Genomic DNA, 22,962 nt, shown 5'->3' with positions numbered 1-22,962 from the left:
ATGACCTATTACTGGCTAAATCCAGAGGTCAATATTCCATCCTCATTCTTCTTGATCTTTCCGCTGCTTTTGACACTGTCGATCACAGCATACTTCTCGATACCCTGTCCTCACTTGGATTCCAGGGCTCTGTCCTTTCCTGGTTCTCTTCCTACCTCTCCCTCCGCACCTTTAGTGTTCACTCTGGTGGATCCTCTTCTACTTCTATCCCTCTGCCTGTCGGCGTACCCCAGGGTTCTGTTCTTGGTCCCCTCCTCTTTTCTATCTACACTTCTTCCCTTGGTTCATTAATCTCATCCCATGGCTTTTCCTACCACCTCTATACTGATGACTCCCAAATCTACCTTTCTACCCCTGATATCTCACCTTGCATCCAAACCAAAGTTTCAGCGTGCTTGTCTGACATTGCTGCCTGGATGTCTCAACGCCACCTGAAATTAAATATGACCAAAACCGAGCTTCTCATTTTCCCCCCCAAACCCACCTCCCCGCTCCCCCCGTTTTCTATTTCTGTTGATGGCTCTCTCATTCTCCCTGTCTCCTCAGCTCGAAACCTTGGGGTCATCTTTGACTCTTCTCTCTCCTTCTCTGCTCATATCCAGCAGACCGCCAAGACCTGTCGTTTCTTTCTTTACAACATCCGTAAAATCCGCCCCTTTCTTTCCGAGCACTCTACCAAAACCCTCATCCACACCCTTGTCACCTCTCGTTTAGACTACTGCAATCTGCTTCTTGCTGGCCTCCCACTTAGTCACCTCTCCCCTCTCCAGTCGGTTCAAAACTCTGCTGCCCGTCTCATCTTCCGCCAGGGTCGCTTTACTCATACTACCCCTCTCCTCAAGACCCTTCACTGGCTCCCTATCCGTTTTCGCATCCTGTTCAAACTTCTTCTACTAACCTATAAATGTACTCACTCTGCTGCTCCCCAGTATCTCTCCACACTCGTCCTTCCCTACACCCCTTCCCGTGCACTCCGCTCCATGGATAAATCCTTCTTATCTGTTCCCTTCTCCAGTACTGCCAACTCCAGACTTCGCGCCTTCTGTCTCGCTGCACCCTATGCCTGGAATAAACTTCCTGAGCCCCTACGTCTTGCCCCATCCTTGGCCACCTTTAAATCTAGACTGAAAACCCACCTCTTTAACATTGCTTTTGACTAGTAACCACTTGTAACCACTCGCCTCCACCTACCCTCCTCTCTTCCTTCCCGTTCACATTAATTGATCTGATTTGCTTACTTTATTTATTTTTTGTCTATTAGATTGTAAGCTCTTTGAGCAGGGACTGTCTTTCTTCTATGTTTGTACAGCGCTGCGTATGCCTTGTAGCGCTATAGAAATGCTAAATAGTAGTAGTAGTAGTAGTAGGAGGAAATAAGATGTGTAGTTTCCTCTTCAGTGATTTCAGAAAAGGAAGAAAAGGAGGCAGGGGTTGGAGGGTTGAGAGAATGGACTAAGGGAAGGAGAGGTGGAGGTGATCTGGTTGAGAATTCAAGTTTAATCTTGTGAACCTAATCATGAAAGAACTCAGCCAGAGTCTGGGGGGAAGTGAAGGGGGGGTTGGAGGTGAAGGCACTTTGAGGAGACAGTTCAGTGTGGCCAAGTGATGTCAAGGGTTTGAGCCAAGAGAATTTGTCAACTGGATGTAATAGTCCTGGTTTGGTACATTTTACAGAACGGGGAATGGGAGGAGCGAGAGTATCCAGAGCTGAGGAGAGAATAGTATTATAGGAAGAGACAGCCTCATTGACAGACTTGGATAACATAGTGGTAGAGAAGAGATTTGAAACACTGGAGGACAGAGTAGAAGTGTCAATAGCCTGAAGAGTCCTAAATGTATTGGTTAAGATTGGACGGGACTGGGGAGGAGGGTGTTTAAGTGTGAAAGTTATAAGATGATGGTCAGAGAGAGGAAGAGTTGAGGCACAGAAACTGGAGAGTGAGCAGTTTGAGAAGAGGATAAGATCAAGACAGTGGCCATTCTGGTTTAAATAAATCTTTGAATAAATCTTTAAGAGGTCCCACCAGGACCTTTCTGAGCTCCCTCAGTATCCTGGGATGTATCCCATCTGGCCCCATAGCTTTGTCCACCTTCAGATTCTCCAGCTGTTTATAAACTCTTTCTTCCGTAAATGGCGCAGTATCCACTACATTCCCTCTGTAGCCAACCGCGGTCCTTCTCCAGGATTTTCCTCCGTGAACACTGAAGAGAAATAATTGTTTTAACACGTTCACTTTATTTATTTATTTATTGCATTTGTATCCCACCTTATCCTACCTCTTTGCAGGCTCAAAGTGGCTTACAATACATCATGAGTAGTGGAGGAATGTTAATAGATAAACATTTGGTATTCCAGGATCTTGGTCAGCATGATGATAGTAAAACAAACATAATAAACAAAATCATAGTGTACAAGCAGATATTATGAAACAAGTTCTGAATATAGATATGCGAGTTGTGCGTATTCACAATTGTTGATCTTTGTGGTACGCTTTATTAAAGAGATGTGTCTTCAATAGTATGCGGAAGTTCGTTCTTTCGAATGTCGATTTCAAGCTGCGTGACAGTGCGTTCCATAACTGTGTGCTCAGGTAGGTAAAGTTTGACGCATGCATTATTTTGTATTTCATTCCTTTGCAGCTGGGGAAGTGCAGATCAAGGAATGTGCGGGATGATCTTTTGGCATTCCTAGGTGGTAGGTCTATCAGGTCTGACATGTAAGCTGGTGCATCTCCATGGATAATTTTATGAACTAGTGAGCATATTTTGAACGTGATGCGTTCCTTGAGTGGGAGCCAGTGTAGTTTTTCTCATAGGGGCTTGGCGCTTTCAAATTTTGGTTTGCCAAATATGAGTCTGTCTGCAGTGTTCTGGGCTGTCTGGACTTGATTATTTGTTCTTTGCAGCTGGCATATAGTGCGTTGCAATAGTCTAGATGACTGAGCACCATTGATTGTACCAGGTTGCGGAAAACACTCCTTGGGAAGAAAGGTCTTATTCTTTTTAATTTCCACATAGAGTGGAACATCTTCTTGGTTATGTTTTTCGCGTGGTTCTCTAGTGTTAGGTGTCGATCAATAGTGACTCCAAGAATTTTTAGGGTTTCTGAGATAGGAAGGTTTAGAGTTGGTGTGTTAATGGCGGTGAATTCTTTCTTGTTGTGTTGTGAGGTGAGTATTAGGCACTGGGTTTTATCTACATTGAGTTTTAGCCGAAATGCGTCCGCCCAAGAATGCATGATTTTGAGACTTTGGTTGATGTCATTGAAAATTTCTTTCAGATCTTTTTTGAATGGGATGTAGATCGTTACGTCATCTGCGTAAATGTATGGATTAAGGTTTTGATTTGATAGTAATTTGGCCAATGGTATCATCATTAAGTTGAATAGAGTCGGCGAGAGGGGGGATCCTTGTGGTACTCCGCATTCAGGTACCCATGCGGCTGAAATAGTCGAATTAGATGTTACTTGGTATGATCTTGTGGTTAAAAATCCCTTGAACCAATTGAGGACGTTGCCTCCAATTCCGAAATATTCAAGGATCTCTATATATAAAAGGCACCACCAACGTTCTAAATTAAGCCTCCAGCCGGAAGTGTGAAGGGGGAGAGATATCCGGTTTCCCCATGAGTGTCTGCCCCGCCCTCGCTCTCTCTGTAACACAAACAGTGAAGGAAAACACAGCAAAGCACGAAATCAAATCGCTCTCTCTGTAACAGTGAAGGACTCAGAGGGGGGAGGGGAGAGAGGGCAGAAGCCCTCACTATCTCTGTAACACAAACACAGCACAGCAAGAAACTTAACACTGAAGGACTCGACTCCGAGGGGGGAGGGGACAGACAGCACAGGGGAAGGGAGAGAGGGCAGAGGGCAGGGACACACACACTCCCACATGCACACAGAAGAAAACCTTGCTAGCCCCCATTTCATTTGCATCAGAAATGGGGCTTTTTTACTAGTGTGCAATAAAATTCTGTGGTCAACCATGTCAAAAGCGCTTGACATATCAAATTGTAGAAGTAGTATGTTCCTACCAGATGCAATCGTTTGTTTGAATTTAGTCATGAGAGTTACTAATACAGTTTCGGTACTGCGGTTAGACCGAAATCCTGACTGGGAATCGTGAAGTATTGAGAATTTATCTAGATAGTTTGTAAGTTGCTTGGTCAACAACCCTTCCGTTAATTTGGTTATTAAGGGAATGGATGCTACTGGTCTGTAGTTAGTTAGTTCACTGGCACTTTTCTTTGCGTCTTTGGGTATGGGGGTGAGTAAAATGTTTCCTTTTTTCTTTGGGAAAAGTCCATTTTGTAGCATGTAGTTCAGGTGTTTCGTTATGTCGTGTATGAATTGTTGAGGAGCAGACGTCATCAGGTTGTTTGGGCATATATCTAGTCTGCAGTGTGATTTGGCAAATTTTTTGAGCGTTTGGGAGATGATGTTCTCCGATAATATCTCGAAGTTAGTCCAGGTCCTGTCCGCTGGGTGAATGACAGGGGCTGGGTCTAGGCAGTTAAGGAGTTCTGCATAGTCAATGGTGCTGATAGGTATTTTAAGTCATAGTTGTACTATTTTTTCGTTGAAGTATCTCACGAGATTGTCTGCTCCAGGGGTGTCTTTGCTGTTGGTAGTGACTGGTGTGATATCTAATAGTTTGTTCACGAGTTGGAAAAGTTTATGTGTGTCCTTGTAATTTGGTCTGATTATGGTTTTGTAATGTAGTCTTTTGGTTTGTCTTATGGTGTCTTTGTATTTTCTTTGAAGTTGTTTCCAGGCGTTAAGTATAGTGTCGTCTTTCTTTTTATTCCAAGCTCGTTCTAACCTTCTGACTTGTGTTTTGAGTTTTTTCAATTCTTCGTTGAACCAAGGTGTTGAGTTCTTTCTGTGTGAGGTTCTTGTTTGGGTTGGAGCAGTGTTGTCTAGTGTGAATCTGCATCTGTCGTCCCATTCTAATAGGAATTGGATTGTATCTGTTTTTGTCGACCAATCATTGTGGTAAATTTGTTGCCAGAATATTACCGGGTCTATTTTCCCTCTCGTGGTGTAAGTTTTGTGTTCTTGTTTATTCGGTAGTCCTTTTGTTCGCCATTGGAGGGAGATGTTTGCTTTATAGTGGTCCGACCATGGTACGGGTGTCCATTTTGTTTCTGTTAGTATAAGGTTTGTATCGAGATCAAAGTTGTGTGTGATGATGTCTAGAGTGTGTCCTTTTCTGTGGGTAGGTTGTGTGTGTGTCCTATGAAGGTCCCATAATTGTAGGAACTCGTCGCATTCTTGGGTACTGGTTGAATTGAGATCTTCGAGATGTAGATTGATATCTCCTATTATGATGAGATTTGAGCTGGAGACACAGGTGTTCGAGATAGTCCATGAGGTATGTTTGTGATTCTTGCCAGTTGCCTGGTGGTCTGTAGAGCAAGACTGTGGTAAGGTGTTCTTACAGGTTTGGGTGGTTAATTCTTACCGAAGCGATTTCAAGTTGCGGTAGAATAGATTCGGTTATTGTTGTGATGATAAACTCGGATTTGTATATAATTGCTATTCCTCCTCCTCTTTTTCCGTTTCTTGTCCAGTGGTTAATTTTGTAACCCGGTGGACATAGATCTAGGATTATAGGGTTTTTAAGGTCATGAATCCAGGTTTCAGTGATGAATAGGAGGTCCAGATTGTCTGCGATGATCCAGTCTGTTAAAGTCGCTGTTTTAGTTATCACTGATCTGGTGTTTGTGTATCCCATTCGGATTTGTCTGTAGGGTTCCGTTTGGGACTTGGTTGTGTTGATTTTTATTATATGTCTGGTTTCTTGGTGTTTGGTTTTGTTGTGTCTTTTCTTCTCTTTTTGTTGGTTATTTCCGTATGTTTTTGTTTTTAATTTTAGTTGGTTGTTATTCTTTTGGTTTGTTGAGTTATTAAAGGGTTGTCTGTGGTCTTTGTGTGATGTGGGAAGATTGTTGCTTATGTTGGGAGTGGTCCATACTTGGTAAATTAAGGGGAGGAAATAGATTAGCATGAGTAGTTTGTTGGGATGCATGTTGGCTGTGTTTAGTTAAACTGGTGAGGAGATATACCTGTCCAGGCTATTAGGATCAAGGAATCAGAATTAGTCAGTCTTTGTTTCCCTTTTTTAGAGTTGCCGTCATCCAAGTACACTTAGAAGCAATGCCTGCAGGACTTGAGTTGGTATCATAGGTTATTATTGGAAATGAGCCTATCTAGTCCTGAAGCCACTCCTCAATCAAGGTCTCCCCTAGCCTGTTCTCGTCAGCTTTCGATTGGGCCTCCAGTTCAGTGATTTTCGGATGGCTTCTTTGGTAGTAGTTCATCGCGAAGGTCGTCGTCTGCAGGCTGGTCGGTCTCGTCGCCGCTACTCACTCCGATCTGGGACGTGGCAGGTAAACAGCCTCAATCTGTCTCGGGCCTCTTTCGTGCTCGCTCGTTCATCCTGGAGCGTTGCGATCGTCTTGTCCCGGGAGCCGTTCGATCCTGCCGCAGTTTCACCACTCCGCTCTGGGGTGCGGCCGCCGGCAGACTCGCTCAGCTACGGGCCTCTCACCTGCTCGCTTGCTCGGCCGGTTCAGATGGGTCTGTCTGGTCAGATGTGTCGGGCCACGAGGTCAGCTGCGGCCAGCACACCTATTCCTCTCGGAGAGCTACGGTCCTGTTCCGGTCTCGTTCCAGTCTGGGGAACCGATTCGGTTTCGATTTTGTTTTGTTTTGGACCGGTTCGAAACTCGGTCCGCTAAGTTTGGGTCGATCCGATAGGCTCAGTTAAGCCCAAATGGGCTTGTCTGGTCTGGTCGGGAGTGCGTCGGGACCTTGAGGTCAGCTACAGCCAGGCCGTCTCGGCCAGTCTTGGGCTTGCTCACCTGCGTTGGTCTTCATGGTCTTGCAACTCCCGGGAACGGCGCTAGGTGGTCCAGGTATGTTTTATTTCCTCTGGACTTCGGGAGCTCCCCACCTGGGGTCTTTACCTGTTGGCCTTCCCACACTCTCCACATAGCCATTCTCATTATCTTTCAGTCTCGGCGGCCATTTTGAAGAGCGATCCGGCAACGGGGGAGGGTCAGCGCCAGCAGCGGGCAGGCAAAACTGGGGATCTTTCCTGCCTGCCCCGAAGTATGCGCTGGTCAACCTGGGTGGCTGGAGGGGGGGCAGGGGAGAGAGGAGAGTTGCTGGACATGGGTGGCTGGAGGGGGGCAGGGGAGAGAGGAGAGTCACTGGACATGGGTGCTGGAGGGGGAGCAGGGGGAGAGGAGGGTTGCTGGACATGGGTGGCTGGAGGGGGGCAGGGGAGAGAGGAAGGTGGCTGGAGGGGGCAGGGCAGAGAGGAGGGTCGCTGGACATGGGTGGCTGGAGGGGGGGCAGGGGAGAGAGGAGAGTCGCAGGACATGGGTGGCTGGAGGGGGGCAGGGGAGAGAGGAGGGTCGCTGGACATGGGTGGCTGCTCACAGAGTCTGTGTATCACACACATACTCTCACACTGTCTCACACACACACTCTCTCACACACACTGTATCTGTGTGAAACACACTTTTCTCTCACACTCACTGTCTCAGATACACAGTCGCACACACTCTCATTCTCACGCACACACTCTCTCTCTCTCTCTCACAGACACACTCGCAACCATCTCACTCTGTCACACACACACACACTCGCACATTCACTCTCTCTCTCTCACACAGTCACTCTCACACACACTCTCTCAAACATACACACTCTGAGGAAAACCTTGCTAGCGCCCATTTCATTTGTATCAGAAACGGGCCTTTTTTACTAGTAATGGATATTTCGAGAAAAAAGGAGCTGTGACAGTTCAAATGGGTGGATCTCTTGGTTATCTGCCAGCATCTTTGGTATTTCTATGATTCATCTGTCAATAAAATTCTTTTTGAGTTAAGAGGCAGACTGCACACCAGATGGTGAAGGCTTGCTTTTAGTTGGCAGACCTATTAGAATAACTCTGTATAACAAGAATTCAAGTCATTCAAACAGGTTTCCACAGTGAAATGTGTTTAAACCCAGAGAAAGCTTTTCTAGATCTCAGCTCTGTCACATATGCAGTGCTTTTTAACATTTTTATAAACTGTCCTCTGTCTCCCAAACATTCATTACCACCCTTCGATTAGTCTTGTATTTTTCTTCTTATGGGATTCATGATCTTCTCCAGAACCTGGAAAGAACGAAAAGTGACAGGATATAGTGCAATCCTGGCAGGAAGATAAAGCTGAGAGAAGGAAGGGTTTCCATTTCCACAGAACAATGCCTGAATCAGGTAGTCTGACTATAGGGGCAACCTTGGCAGTGCCCAATGTACGACATCCTCTCTCTTTTCCGGAAATGGGACGCCACCGTCTCCTCCCCCTCCTGTGCTTGTGTTCCCAAACCGGACACCGGCAGCCAAATCATCCATCTGCTGCTGATGCTGGAACTTCCCTCTGGCGCACCCCCTCCCCTTCTGATGTCACTTCCTTCTTCCACAAGTGCGGACCATGGCAGAGGGAAGTTCCAGTGGCAGAAGGCCAATGTAGCTGCAGGACCAATGGAAAAGGTCAGTGGCAGGGGGAGAGGGAGGCAGCAGGACCGTGGGGGGGGGGGGGTCCAATCATGGTCCTCATTATCCAGGAGTCCAGACCACTCTCAGTCCGCCCCTAATACTGGTCACCCTGTAAATGTCTGGAAGAAGCTTCTTCTCCCGAGCTGAACATTTGCAGGTGGCATTACCTGCAGTAATAATGCAGTGGGATGGATAGTTAAGGAGGCAAAACTTAAAGGATTCTATTCTTAGGTTTTCATTGAGTATAATTGTCAGTGTGTGAAGTGATTTACTACGGTGTGACCAGGACTGTCAATATACCATTCCCTATACACTGTGATTTCTACTTCAATAACAATTCTGGCTTTTTGCCATAGTTCAGCTGCAGGTCAAAATTGAGACACAGCAGTTAATGATTAAGCTAGGCCAGTGACGGAGGAAGGTGGGTGGTGTTGGATTAGCAGTGAAGCAGAATGACCTTGGGAAACTGAAAGCCATGCCAATAGGTCATTTTTAGGGAACAGCCTGAATGAAGATCACCTTTTTCTAGGTCCTTAATCTGTGACAGGAACTGACAGCATGATTCAGGTGTTCTAGCATGTTAGAATGGAGAAGCAAATCTCTCCTCACCATTAACAAATACTACCACAAGTCAGTGTTTTTCATCACTTCTTCATATAATTCATCCTTCAGAAGCTTGGCTAAAGCTCTCAAGTTACAATATCTGGGAAGAGCAGACAAGTTTGTAGATGATACTTGAACTAGCAACACTTTTGTGACTAGCTGTTGAGAGTTCTGCACACTTATGAGCTAAATATATTTCAATATACAAATACATTTTAGGTGAGATTATAGCATCAATCGTTGTTTTCAAAGCCATAAAGAATTATAAAGAAAAGGGGGTGGGGGAGAAGGGAGGAGAGCCAGGAAAGACCGTGCCTGGCAGTCCTGGTGCTGGAGACCCCAGTTGGGGCCTTGGGAAGTTGATGGATGAAGGACTTTGTGCCAGGCTTCTTGGTTGAAGAGACTGCCCCATTGGTAACGTCTTAAATGCATCTGTAGCCTATTTAGATCAAGTCTCCCTGTGGTGCACATCCATAGATGTGCAAGTGAAGGGGCATGATCAAAGGGAAGCAAACCCCCTTAGTGCCAATTTGAGACTAATATCATTGATATGGGGAAGAGAAAAGTAAGAACAAGAGTCAGGCCTGGTGCTGGCAGTGAAAGGGCCTATGGGGCCAATGGACAAATATGGTCAGCTGCTCACAAGTACTTTGACAAAGCAAATATCTCTTTTTCATCTTCTGGTGCCTCTATGTTAATTGGAACATACCAAATACCCTCTTCTGGAGAGGAGGTAGAAGGAGTCATCATTTTTCCAAGCTGTTGTGAGCTCTTCAGCTCTGTGCCTGTTCCCTCACGTCCTGTTTTGATACCCAGACTAGTGGTAGCTTGTTTGCCATTTCCGTTGCAATACCATCTGTGGTTTCTTTCCCTCTATTTCTGAACTGGACTCTGCTGGAAGGAAAGTAAAATGTCTGTTCAAGACATTTTTGGAGCTGTGACCCGTACTAATAGTTTGACGACTTACCTTTACAAGGTTTGTCTCAGAAGATGGTGGCTAATTTGACTGAATATGATGGGAGAGTTAGCCAAATGGAAACATGGCTTTTCAGATTATAACCCTAGGTACAAGTTTTACAATCTTTTAGCTTCTCAGGGGTCAGTCTGGTACTTTATCCCCAGACTGAGGTGTTGATAATTTGATGAAACTGAGAACTGTTTGGTTCTTAAACTATCCTGAAACAAGGCTGGTATCTCCCAGAGAGTTACTTTAAAAAGTATTAAATATTCCTAAAGATCTTGATATTGGCATCTCTAGGCTTTAATAGGTGCATGTGAAGAAAAAAAATTGATGAGGCTGACCGTGAAAGTGGACTAGATGCGTTAAGACCTATGAACAGCTCAAATTTGACTGCTTTTTATTTTTTACAACCCAACAGAAGTTGAAAAGAATTATCCAAAAGTAGTTGAGAATGGCTGTTCATCTGTCTGGAGGCAAAATAACTCTTAGGCCTAATGCTATCCTGTTAGTTATGTATCTAATATTCTGATACAAAGGATTTCACCAGATACATAAACCAGATGCATGAGCTGCTGGGGATGGAAAGAATGTCAACCTTGAATGCAGGGAACTGAGCAATGCCAGAAATGTTTATGCAAGCCATTTACATCTCTAACCCATGGATTACCTTGATGAACTCTTTGGCTCTGTGAGATAATGTGGTTACGTATTTGGCCTGGGGGAAGGCTAGGGAGAGTAGGAGGAGGGGACAGAGGATGGATTAATGGATACTGGGACAAAACAGAAAGAAGTGAAATGGGAAAAAGAAGTTAAGTGAATTCAAACGTTGAGTTTCAATTTGTGTATAGCCATTACTGTACTAACGTAATGTTGGAATAATGGTTCAATAGTAACATAGTAGATGATGGCAGAAAAAGACCTGCACGGTCCATCCAGTCTGCCCAATAAACAGAGTTTCAATTAAAATAATTTTGAGCTCAACATTCAGCCTGCAGCAGACAGCATTCTTTAAAATGCTGACCACCAGGGGCAGATTTAGCCCCGGAAATTCATGCCGGGCCATGTCCAGGCACTGGCACTATCTGGAGCTTAATTCCGAGTCCCAGCTGGTATTCAGCTAGGACCTGCATAAAGACATTTAGGCAGGTCTGGGCTGAACATCAGCCAGGACCCACATAAGTAGATGCCAGTGTTCCAATTCCCCCTTCCCTCCCATTGACCCCCCCCCCCCCCCCAGTCCCAATCCTCTCTCTCTTCCACCCCCACCCCCAAAATTAAGGTCAGACCCCTAATGGAGAGCAAATGGGCATCACTCTTGCCCATATGACCCCTCTCCCTTTAAACCCTCATCTTTTCAACCTTGCCTACCTTGCTCATCTAACTCCGTTTCTCTTTTTTCCTGGTAGATAAACCACTTTGAAGCCAGCTACTTGCATATACAGTACATCAAGCCTCTGTAAATAAATAAAATAAAATTGAGGTAGGCCCAGGACACTACAGGGGTGGGGAGATGTCAACCGTTGTCCCCTGACCAGATGTCAGTCCACTGTAGTACTCCAACAAAAATCAGTTCACAACCTACCGTAGTTAGTACTCCAACAAAAGGTCAGTCCACTCATCTAGCAACAACCTTCAGCAGAAGAGTTTCTCACCTCCAAAACAGAAAGATCCACCTCCAACTCTTTAGGCTGGCCTGTTGTAGGTTCTTTATTTGGGTCCCCCTTTTCAGTTATGGAGAATCCAGGATCCCCAGCACTCAATCATCTTTTATAGTCCTTTGGTAAACAGATATCCCCTTTCGCTGCCCCAATGCTACTACCCAGAAGTTAACCAAGCTTCTCTCTTTACATGCTCTGCTCTGGATAATATGTGCAGTAACAGTCTTTGGGATGCACCCAACCAGTCAGATTTTCAGGATACCCACAATAAATATGCATGCACTACTCCTATTGTAGGGAAACCTCTTTGGTCACTGTGGCCAATACCACAAGGAGCTGGTTTTATTTCTGGATGCCAGTACTCTCTCAATGGCATCACCAGGGATTGGTTCCCACTACCTGCAAGACCCAAACAACACATTTCTCCTTCCTCTGTTAGCCACCAGGGACACCACACTGGGCTCCCAACTCTGAACACCAGGTTGGAGGCTCAACCTTAGCAGGTGGAACTTCCTCTTTCACCTTGATCACAGGAAGACTGGCTTTTATTTCTGGATGCTAGCACTCTCTAGATGACATTACCAAGTCAGTTCACTGTACCCAGAAGGCCCAGATGCCAATGTTCTCCCCTCCTCCATTTCCTGGGTGTTCTGAGTGAAAATAGTTTTCTTGGGTGAAAGTTTGGGCTACAGCCTTTTTGTTTCACGCAGTTATTATGCCAATGTGTTTATCTTTCTCGGCATTGCGAGTCTTCTTTGTATATGAAGGTATCTGCAAGTCAGTTGTTTTTTCTATATACAGATGTTTGTAAATGCCCCTTGTTAACTACTGCCCCTGTTTACAAAGCCGCACAGCAATGCCGACACAGCATTACCACATCGGCAGCTGCTAGCGCAGCTTTGTAAACAGGGAAGTAAGTGTGTAGTATCTATAAAATAACGTATCAAATGAAGTTATTTATTTCTATATATCTAAATGGACTAACATGGCAACTGCACTACTTCAGTTTTTAATGGAGAAATGAATCATTAGGAAGGATCCCAGAGGTAAATCATTCCCAAAGCTGATGGTTCATGGTCCAACAATTCTAATTAAAGAGGATTAAAGAGTTTTCACAAAAACATAAGATTATAATGAATCAATTTGTGTTTTAAAGCAGTACTAACTACATTATCTTCCGCTATACATTTACATCTTTTTTGGGGTTTAGATCAAAGGTCTTCAAACCTTGTCTGCGGGACACACTTAGCTAGTCAAGTTTATAGGAAACCCACAATGAATATGCATGAGACAGACTTGCATGCAGTGGAGGGAGTACATGCAAATTTATCTCTTGCATACTCATTGTATCTTAAAACCTGACTGGCTCAGTGTGTCCCAAGGCTGGGTGGAGAACTGCTGACATAACTTGATGGCAAAAGAAATGCTTAAAATGCTGTAGAGTAGTGTTTCCCAAGTCACTCCTGGAGTACCCCCCCCCCCCCCTTGCCAGTCAGGTTTTCAGGATATCCACAACGAATATGCATGAGAGATTTGTATACAATGGAGACAGTATATGCAAATCACTTTCATGCATATTCATTGTGAAGATCCTGAAAATCTGACTGGCAAGGGAGTACTCCAGGACCAACTTGGGAAATACTGCACTATGATAATTAACGTCTAGTTTAGGCGTTCTCAATGCAGTCCTCAGGTTTTTAGGATATCCATGAGACAGGTTTGCATACAGTGGAGGTAGTGCATGCAAACCTATCTTGTGCACATTCACTGTGGGTATCCTAAAAACCTGACTGGCTGGGTATGTCCCAAAGACTGGGTTGAGAACTCTTGCTGTAATCAGATTAAAGCATTGATAGATAGCCTTCCATAAAATCAGTGAAATTTGTAAGTGGCTCCCTAGAGTGCAACAGTATTTTTAAAGAGCAAGAATGACAACACTGTAATATAGTTACACATTTTCATGCATAACCATGTGATTTATATTAAACAAAGCAAATTGTTCAGTAATGCATACATGCTTAATGGCTTAAGTTGAACAGTTATTCCCCTTTCTTCAGAAGCCTGTCCAGCAGAGGCACCTGCATCTAGACAGCTTCATTTCAGGGTGGAAAAAAAAAATCAGCTGATTGCAGTGTCCAACTGAGCGAGTGTGCCTAGATCTATGCTGGTTTAAAGACAAGACAGATAGAGGCTATTAAGGTGGCTTGCAAGCCACTGCTGTGCAAAAGTAGAACAGGAGCAATAGACTAAGAGATTAGCTGGCTTTCACAGACCTCTAAAAGCCATTATAACAGCTTAGTGCCAAGTCACATCTTTCAAGAAGAGCCTCCTAATGAGTGCCGTCTCACTCTATCCCAAGGAGTAATGTTATAATGGAGAGGCAACAGGATCCTTTAAACAAAGGACACCTGGTCACCCAAGCCCACCTTAGCCAACCAAATGTACTGTATTTACGCTAGCATTGCTTGCAAACTCTTTGCAGACATAAACTTTTAGTGCATAAGGATGGTGAAATTAGAGGCCGACTGAATTGTGTCCGAAACTGAATCCACGGCCAAAATCAGCCACTCGGTTTCGGCCAGAACTGTGACCCTGTCTCCCACTGCAAGCATATACCCCTGAGCCACCACCCAAATGAAAATCCATTCCCTCCTTAGACCTCCTACCAACTCCACCCTCCTTCCCCCTCCATAGGCCCTCCCTGTGCCTACCATGGTGGTCTTTTGGCCTCTTCAGAACAGGGGCATCCCGAGTTGCTCCTGTCCCTGCCATTTTGGGGAATTGGGCATGGCATGAGCAACTTCCTGCCTCAGCCATTCCCAATTCCAAAAGGGTGGCCACGAGAAGTTGCGGTTGCCATTTTCACAATGCAACCAGCAGGGGCAAGAGCAATTTGCGATGCTCCTGCCCTGGGAGGCCACTAGACCACCAGGGTTTTTAAAAGGTAGGTCTGGGAAGGAGGGTAGAGCTTGTGACAATAGCAGTGGGGGCTACAGTTTCTGTCGAAAATGCACAAGGAATTTTCTGCCAAAACTCAGATTTTGCATTGGTTTCAGTCAACCTCTAGGCAAAATACAGTTTAAGATCTTTTGATTACATTTTAGGAAGGAAAGATCAAAAATATATGTTCTAAACCAACTGTTCCCTAAATCTGTCTGCAGGGGGAAGACAAGTCCTGCTGTGGTTAAGTAAGAATACCTGCTTGCTTCTTCCACCATTTTAAAACACGTGCTATTCTATTTCTTCTCCTTAGGAACAGGCAATTGGTCTGACTGCGATGTTCATAACCTTCCTGGTCCCATCAGGCTGGATACTGACCCACTTGGAGGACTACAAGCGCAGACCAGAACAGTAAAGGGGAGCAGTGGCCTTCACCATTACCATATGAGTGCAGCACCCAGAAAACACCATCTTCGAAAAGCTGCCACTTCTCTGTATAATAAAACTCTCAATTAACAACCTGACCCTGTCATAAAAGGTTTCAGTGGAGTTATGCGTGGTTTAAATTATAAACGCTTTCTATTGCTAGAACAACACACTTATAAGAAATCTGAAAGCAAGCACTGTACATCAAACATGTTTCCATGCCCCCAAATTAGGGAATTTTGCATATTTTCATTGAGAGTTGCTTCTGTTCGTTTTTTTTTGTTACATTTCTACCCCGCACTTTCCCACTCATAGCAGGTTCAATGCGGCTTACATATTATATACAGGTACTTATTTGTACCTGGGGCAATGGAGGGTTAAATGACTTGCCTAGAGTCACAAGGAGCTGCCTGTGCCTGCACTGGGAATCGAACCCAGTTCCCCAGGACCAAAGTCCACCACACTAACCACTAGGCCACTCCTCCAAGTCTGAAGCTGCTGTGGCTCTCTGTTTCTGGTGGTTCGCTGGGCTTTCTCTCTTCATCCAACAGGAAATCACATTCCAGATTACCAGAGAGGTTTTAAAACAGAACATGATCAGAAAGATGACCTTCATGATCCATACAAAATTTCCAAACTGTCTGTGTGAGAGATGCAAAAGTGGTGGGTGGTTCTTTATGCAAGACGGAGTCTTTGTGTGCTTCTGTGAGGAACAGATGCCATTAGTGTGTATGTGAAAGACCGCTTGAATTTGAATGTGTTAGTGACAGATACTGCTTGAGGCATGGAGATGTGTGTTTGGCTTTGCTCGTTTCCATCCACATCCTTTTTATTCATAACAGTCACCACAGTAGGTCAAGCTAAAGGTTCAGCAAGCCCAGTATTCAAACCAGGTCACAAGTACCAGGCAGGATCCCAAAAAATAGCAAGATTTCATGCTGCTTACCCCCAGGAATAAGCAGTGGCTTTCTTAAGGTCTGTTTTAATAACAGATTATGGACTTTACGCTAACTGCTTTTACCACATCCTCTGGCAACAAATTCCAGAGCTTAATTATAAATTAAGAAGTAAATATATTTTGTTTGATTTGTTTTAAATGTCCTACTTAGTAACTTTATGATGTGTCCCCTAATCTTGATCATTTTTGAAACTGACACCTATTCTACTTCACTCATGATTTTAAAGAGGAGTATCATATCTCCACTTCAGTTCTATCCAAGCTGAAAAACCCTAACTTCTTTAGCCTTTCCATCCCCTTTATCATTGTGGTCATTCTTCTCTGTACCTTTTCTCATTCTAGTTCTGAAAGCTCAACTTGTGTACTTGTAACCTTCCACTGCTGGTCAATTTACACACATAATATCCATGCATAGGTAAAAAGACGCAGTAATGTGAACTTGGATGCAGAAATACATGCCATCTTGCTACATTCAGATTAAGCTGACATATGCATTTGGGATGTCATGAAACTTACGCGCATAATTAAATGGAAAGCTTCATCAGCTTAAGGCACTGTCAAGAATTACCTATGAAGAACACTTGAAAGCCTGAGAAGAGCAGTGGTGAATGGTTGCTGGAGGCTGAATTACTCAGACTAGATCAATTAGATGGCTGTGCTGTTCACAAACCATATGAGCACATGCTTATATACTGTTAAGCTTATTATTTTTCATAAGAGTGCAAACAGCCAGTTCACAGGGTCTCATGCTGCTGCAGGAAGGAAACAGAGAGCCAGCCACACACTTGCTGCCAACAAAGCCCTGGCACCAAAGCTGTCATCTTAGTTTTAACTAATGTCACAGAGATGTAAAACAGCTCTGAATTATTTATTTCTTTTCCAATGCCTTTTGCACAGGCATTGTTTCTTTATGATCCCAATTGCAAAAAAAAAAAACCCAAAACAAAAGATTGAATCTATCTCCATTTTTGAGACGCTCAAGCTGTCAGACTAAATATTGCTCTCTAATGTTTGGGCCCTGGTGTCAGTAGACTGAATGGGGGGAACAGCAAAGAAGGTGACAAGCTTTAGGAAGTAGTTTGGTACTGCAATTTCTGGTTCACAGCTGGTTACTGAGGAGCAAAAAATTAAAGCCAAAGCTCAAGGTGTGTGCTCCTGCCTTTTGTCACTTCCTCCATCCATCATCACAAGTGGATATGCCATTCTTAGGATCAAAGTCTCTTATGGTGTAAGATGTCATCTTGTAATATTGGAGAAAGCAAGCAAGAAATGTAGACAGCATCTTTCAACTGAGCACAATTTCACTGGTTCCAAGTGTTTCCTTTCTGCCTTTTATCTGTATGTAAAACAAGAAACTGCACTGATAGGTGGAAACATTCCCATCTTAGAATGCTGGTGCTATGACAAGAGGGAGGAGTAGCCTAATGATTAGTGCAGTGGCTTAAGAACCCAGCGTGATTCATTGTGACCCTAAGCAAGTCACTTAACACTCCGCTGCACCAAGTACAAAAACTTAGATTGTGAGCCCACTAGAGACAGAGAAGTATGTGAACCATAGAAAGGCGGTATATTACGAAATCTAATAAAAATATTTTACAGCACATCATGGAACTTGTAAGCTTTAGAATCCAGACACGCTGAAAAGCAAAACATTCTGTAAAATCAGTTTATTAACTTGTATTGAACAGTGATGTGTCACGGTCTGTATGTATAATATACTTACTTAAACGAGCAAATAACCAAACTGGAAAGAACAATACTAATATATTGCAGAATTCAAGGTAGTTGAGGAAGAGAGGGCCAAACCACTCAGCCAATAGCTTTTCTACAACCTCAAGAAGTATCTCACTACAACTTTTGAAGAAGTAGAGTACACAGTGCTGCAGTGGCAATAGGCAACTTTCTGCTCTAGGGCCAAACTAATGTGGAATAATCTCTTCCTCCCAAGCCTCCAGGTCACCACCACTGTCCCAAAGAGGGATATAGCCAGTAGTACCAAAGTCAGAGGGAGCACTTATTCCAGAATGCATATTACCCTCACCTACTTATCAAATGCTGCCGAGACAGCAGCTTGTACAGTGCTCCAACTGATTCAGGGAGAATGCTAATCCAAGGCCAGCAGTGCAAAGTTCTTTAGGTCAGGATATCGTGGGCCTGGTGTTCCACCAGCATCTCCATGCTTTTCACGTCTGTGCACCAGAACTCCAGTCGGTCCTTCATGCCTTTAATCTACAAAAGAGAATGGGAGACCTTAGCTACAGATCAGAATCTGATATGAGAGCTGCAAACACTCTTATACTGCCATGATGCGAGAGTCTGTCGTCCATACTTAAATTATTAACAGAAGTGACGGCACCGTAGCTAGAAGCAACGTTTAAAAAGCAACTCGAGAATTGTCTATCAAGTACACAAAGGAAATGCCGACCTTAAAAGCAAAGTGATCAACAGAGGACTATACCGCTCTGGTCAGAACTTTGTGTTCTCTTCTTCAACTTGGACAGTTTGTTCATACTGCATAGGATATGTTAAGCCTTGGAATGATGTATTCATTTTGGCTCGCATGCCTGTAAAGTGTTTTCTAGTGAAGGTATTCAGTAAGATTAGGCTAAAAAATTTTCTCCCTACCTCAGAGGTTCATTTTGCAAAACAGGAAAACATTCCAGTAATGGGGGGGGGGGGGGGGGGGGGAAAGAAGAGAAGGATCTAATGCATGAAGCCAATTCTGCAGTGGCTTCCATACCAGTGTACCCCAAGTTAGCTCTGCAAGTCCTTATCAGACATTTAACTCATCATGATAGTTATTTTTTTATCTGCTTCCTGCCCAAGATCTACCCTTGCCCCCTCTGCTTTTTCGTAGCCCCAATGGGACCACAATTCTATCTTGCCTCTTCGCTCACTGACATTGTCTTGGCAGAGTCTGCTGTGTTACTTAAACCTCCCTATACTTGGCATTCTGATGACCAAGTAGCACACTATATATCGTGCTGCTCCTGTTGTAGAACGCAATGCTGTATTACCTGTTGTAAATCCAAGACACGTGGTTGTACCCATGTCATGTGCACCCTCTTATCCACTTCATCAATGCTGCCCTTCACCAGCCCCACCGAGAGAGCTTTCATCACCAACAGTTCCACCTGAACCAATGGGGGGGAAGAGGGAAAATGCATATTTATGAATATACCTTAAAACCTGCATGTCATCTTATAGAAAAGACATCTAAATGTTTACGGGTGCTGCTGAAGGGGAGAGAAGCCCCAATGGCAGTCCTACCCTCAGCAGAAAATAGTTCCCCCGTTTGTAGGATGAGAGTCTCATTTCTCTCTCCTTCCCCCTGTCTCCTCTCAGTGCTAATGCTTGCTGCAACTGGCACAGAACTCACATCGTTGATGGTGACTTGCGCACTCTTGGCAATCTCTTCAAAGGTCAGCTGCCTGTGGTTGGCAGGACGTGTGAAGGTCATCTGAATCAGAGGAGAACACAGAAGTCATGCACAACAAACTAGAAAGACTCATCAGAGCTAACAGGAAGAGGAGAAAGAAAATTATTGAGTCCTCAAATGCACCAAATGCTTACCAGCAAACACAAACATAAGGCACATCTCTCTTAATCCTAAACATAAAAAGCTCCAGATTCAAATGTCACTCTTGCCCTGCCACAGCTTGGGTCTGATGATACCTATTCTTCACTGCTGGAGGGGGGGGGGGGTCCCCATAACCCACTGTTCCCCAAGCCCGGTCCTGGAGTACCCCTGCCAGTCAGGTTTTCAGGATATCCACAATGAATATGCATGAAACAGCACTTGAAAAAGTCTCAATGACCTGTTTCTTGCCAGATACAAAGGTCTCTATTCTATCCTCATCCTTCTCGATCTATCTACCGCTTTTGACACTGTTGATCACAGCCTACTCCTTGATACTCTGTCCTACCTTGGATTTCAGGGCTCTGTTCTTTCCTGGTTTTCTTCTTCTGTCTCCCATCATACTTTTAGTGTATACTCTGGTGGATCCTCCTCCACTTCTATCCCACTATCAGTTGGTGTACCTCAGGGATCTGTCCTGGGACCTCTTCTTTTCTCCATCTATACTTCTTCCCTTGTTACTCCGATCTCATCCCATGGTTTTCAGTATCACCTTTACGCTGATGACTCCCAGATCTACCTCTCCACACCAGAAATTTCAGCAGGAATCCAGGACAAAGTATCAGCCTGCCTGTCTGAAATTGCTGCCTAGATATCTCACCGCCATCTGAAACTAAACATGACCAAGACTGAGCTTCTTATACTTCCTCCTAAACCAACCTCTCCTCTTCCCCATTCTCTATCTCTGTAGATAACACTCTCATCCTCCCTGTCTCATCTGCTTGTAACCTTGGGGTCATTTTCGACTCCTCCCTCTCCTTCTCTGCACATATTCAGCATACTGCTAAAACCTGTCATTTCATTCTCTATATCACCACCAAAATTCATCCTTTCCTCTACACTACCAGAACCCTTAGCCACACTCTTATCACCTCTCGCTTAGACTATTGCAACTTGCTTCTCACAGGTCTCCCACTAAGCCATCTCTCTCCCCTTCAATATGTTGAAAATTCTGCTGCACAACTTATATTCCGCCAGTGTCGCTATGGTCATATTAGCCCTCTCCTCAAGTCAGTTCTACATACAGTTCAAACTCCTCTTATTGACTTACAAGTGCATTCAATCTGAAGCTCCTCGGTACCTTGCCACTCTTCTCTCTCCCTAAACTCCCCAGGAACTCCATTCACTCGGTAAATCTCTCTTATCTGCACCCTTCTCCTCCACTTCTAACTCCAGACTCTGTTCCTTTTATCTTGTTGCACCATATGCCTGGAATAGACTTCCTGAGCCTGTACGTCAAGCTCCATCTCTGGCTGTCTTCAAATCTAGGCTAAAAGCTCACCTTTTTGGTGTCACTTTTAACTCCTAATCCTCACTCTCTTGTTCAGCACCCATTTTTATCACTGTAATTCCTTTAATCCCTTATTTGTCCTGTTTGTCTGTCCTAGTTAGATTGTAAGCTCTTTTGAGTAGAGGCTGTCTCTATGTCCAGTGTACAGCACTGCGTACATCTAGTTGCACTATAGAAATGATAAGTAGTAGTATGAAAGGGATTTGCATATAATGGAGTGTATGCAAATCAAGATCATGCATATTCATTGACTGGCAAGGGATACTCCAGGACTGGACTTTGGAAACACTGCCAAAACCCCCACTGTCAGTACTGATAACCTGTTCTCATGCTCGTATGAATACGAATTCAGAGACTACTGGTTCTACTTATTTCTATAGTGCTAACTAGAGAGAAGCAGATAAGTGGTGAAACTGCCAATTCTATAAAGAGAAGTTACAATCTGAGAGCTACATTTACTAAAAGGCACTACCATGCTAGTGCACTCTAACATGCACTGGAACATTACTTGCCATATGCAAAGAGGCCTATTTAGAAATAAACACATATTAATGGCATCAGTAAATCTAGACCTGACCCTGATCACAAAGGGGGTCATATTTAGCCTGTGGCAGTCAGCATAATATTCAACGCCAGGACATACCCAAATACTGGTGCTGAATATCTGTGCATTCAGCAAACACTAGCAGTTACCCAGATAGTGGTGGTATTCAGCCTTTTTGCTGTTCAGATAATTACCCCATTATGAGGCTGAATACTGCTGCTAATGGGGTCAGTCCTACCTCCGCCCTGGAAGCATACCAGATGGGAGCTATCTAGTGTCTAATGTGCTCTGAACACTGATGGCACTCTCTGCATTTGTAGTCAGATGCTGACATGGGCTCCATGAGGAGCGACATGACTGTCACATGGGAAGTTACCTCTTTAATTACAAAGCTGGCTCTAGTAAGTGTGCGCTTCAATTTCCCACTCTGGGCCTACAACTCACCTCCATGAGACACAGCAACTGGATCTTCTTCATGAGAAGAGGTTCATTAGCTGCCAGGTCGGGCTGGAAAAAAACATTAACTGTGCTTAAGAAGGAAATAAGGATTGCAAAACAATTCTTGGAAATCCAAAAAAGTACTCTGGGTTAATCATAATAGGAAGAAATAGTCTGAAGTATCGTAAAGATGAAACTCTAAGATGCAGCATTTAGGCAGCAAGACCAGCCTGTGAGCAGCACACTGGATGTCAGTTCTGCACTATTATCAGTGATCTGATCAGCAAGGTAAAAACTTCATTTTGGTTGGTGATTTTCTTTTCAACCCATAAGCTTTCTTGAGATTCAAACTGAAAACCTTTGAACTTTGAGGCATAACTACCACTGACTTGGCCCACTTCATGTCCAGTGATGATTTCTTAGCTCTTGTGACATGAAGGTTCTCCATTAGTAATGTCCCCAAACAATTAGTGATTTAAGTCACACTGAGACAGACACACATCTGGAAGCCATTCAGTTCTCTTTCTCATTATCTTTTGGTCTATGTTTCAGGTAACAGGCCAGTCAATAACAAACTGACACCTTTAATAAGCTCAAGAATGAAGCTGCAAACTTTAGTGGTATTATTACCTACTCTATGCTACTCAGGGTTACATCATCATTGAGAAAATGTGTCACACCCACTCCTTCTGACCTGTGTACAAAGAACCTGAAACTGGTCCCAGTCTGGTACCATGCTTTTAGCTTGTATGCACTAGAGAGCTGCACGGGAACGGGCTTAGTGGGAATCCCACAGATACTGCAGGGATAGACCAATGTCCTGCGGGGGGGGGGGGGGGGGGGGGGGAGAGGGGGCTGGAAAAAAATTTGGTAGGGGGATACATGGAGAGAGGGAAAGGGGAAATAGAGCATATAGGATAGAAGGGGATGGAGAGGAGAGGGAAACATGCT

At 44.2% G+C, this 22,962-nt stretch overlaps 1 protein-coding gene across 1 annotated transcript in view; it reads right to left on the bottom strand.

The window, feature by feature from the left end:
- Positions 1-17,753: 17,753 nt before the first annotated feature.
- The window catches only part of PSMD13 (proteasome 26S subunit, non-ATPase 13), a 40,775-nt gene continuing 35,566 nt past the window's right edge, over positions 17,754-22,962 (bottom strand). Inside the window, exons 10-13 of the mRNA XM_030199514.1 lie at positions 22,018-22,080; positions 19,481-19,561; positions 19,119-19,235; positions 17,754-18,330 (exon numbers count right to left, since the gene is read on the bottom strand). Coding sequence (XP_030055374.1) covers positions 18,235-18,330; positions 19,119-19,235; positions 19,481-19,561; positions 22,018-22,080 — 357 coding nt within the window. The 3' untranslated portion in view covers positions 17,754-18,234. The remainder of the gene's footprint in view (positions 18,331-19,118; positions 19,236-19,480; positions 19,562-22,017; positions 22,081-22,962) is intronic.

This window comes from Microcaecilia unicolor, chromosome 4 (assembly GCF_901765095.1).
Source record: "Microcaecilia unicolor chromosome 4, aMicUni1.1, whole genome shotgun sequence".
In the NCBI taxonomy this organism is placed as follows: Eukaryota; Metazoa; Chordata; class Amphibia; order Gymnophiona; family Siphonopidae; genus Microcaecilia; species Microcaecilia unicolor.
This window is presented reverse-complemented; position numbering and strand designations above follow the sequence as displayed.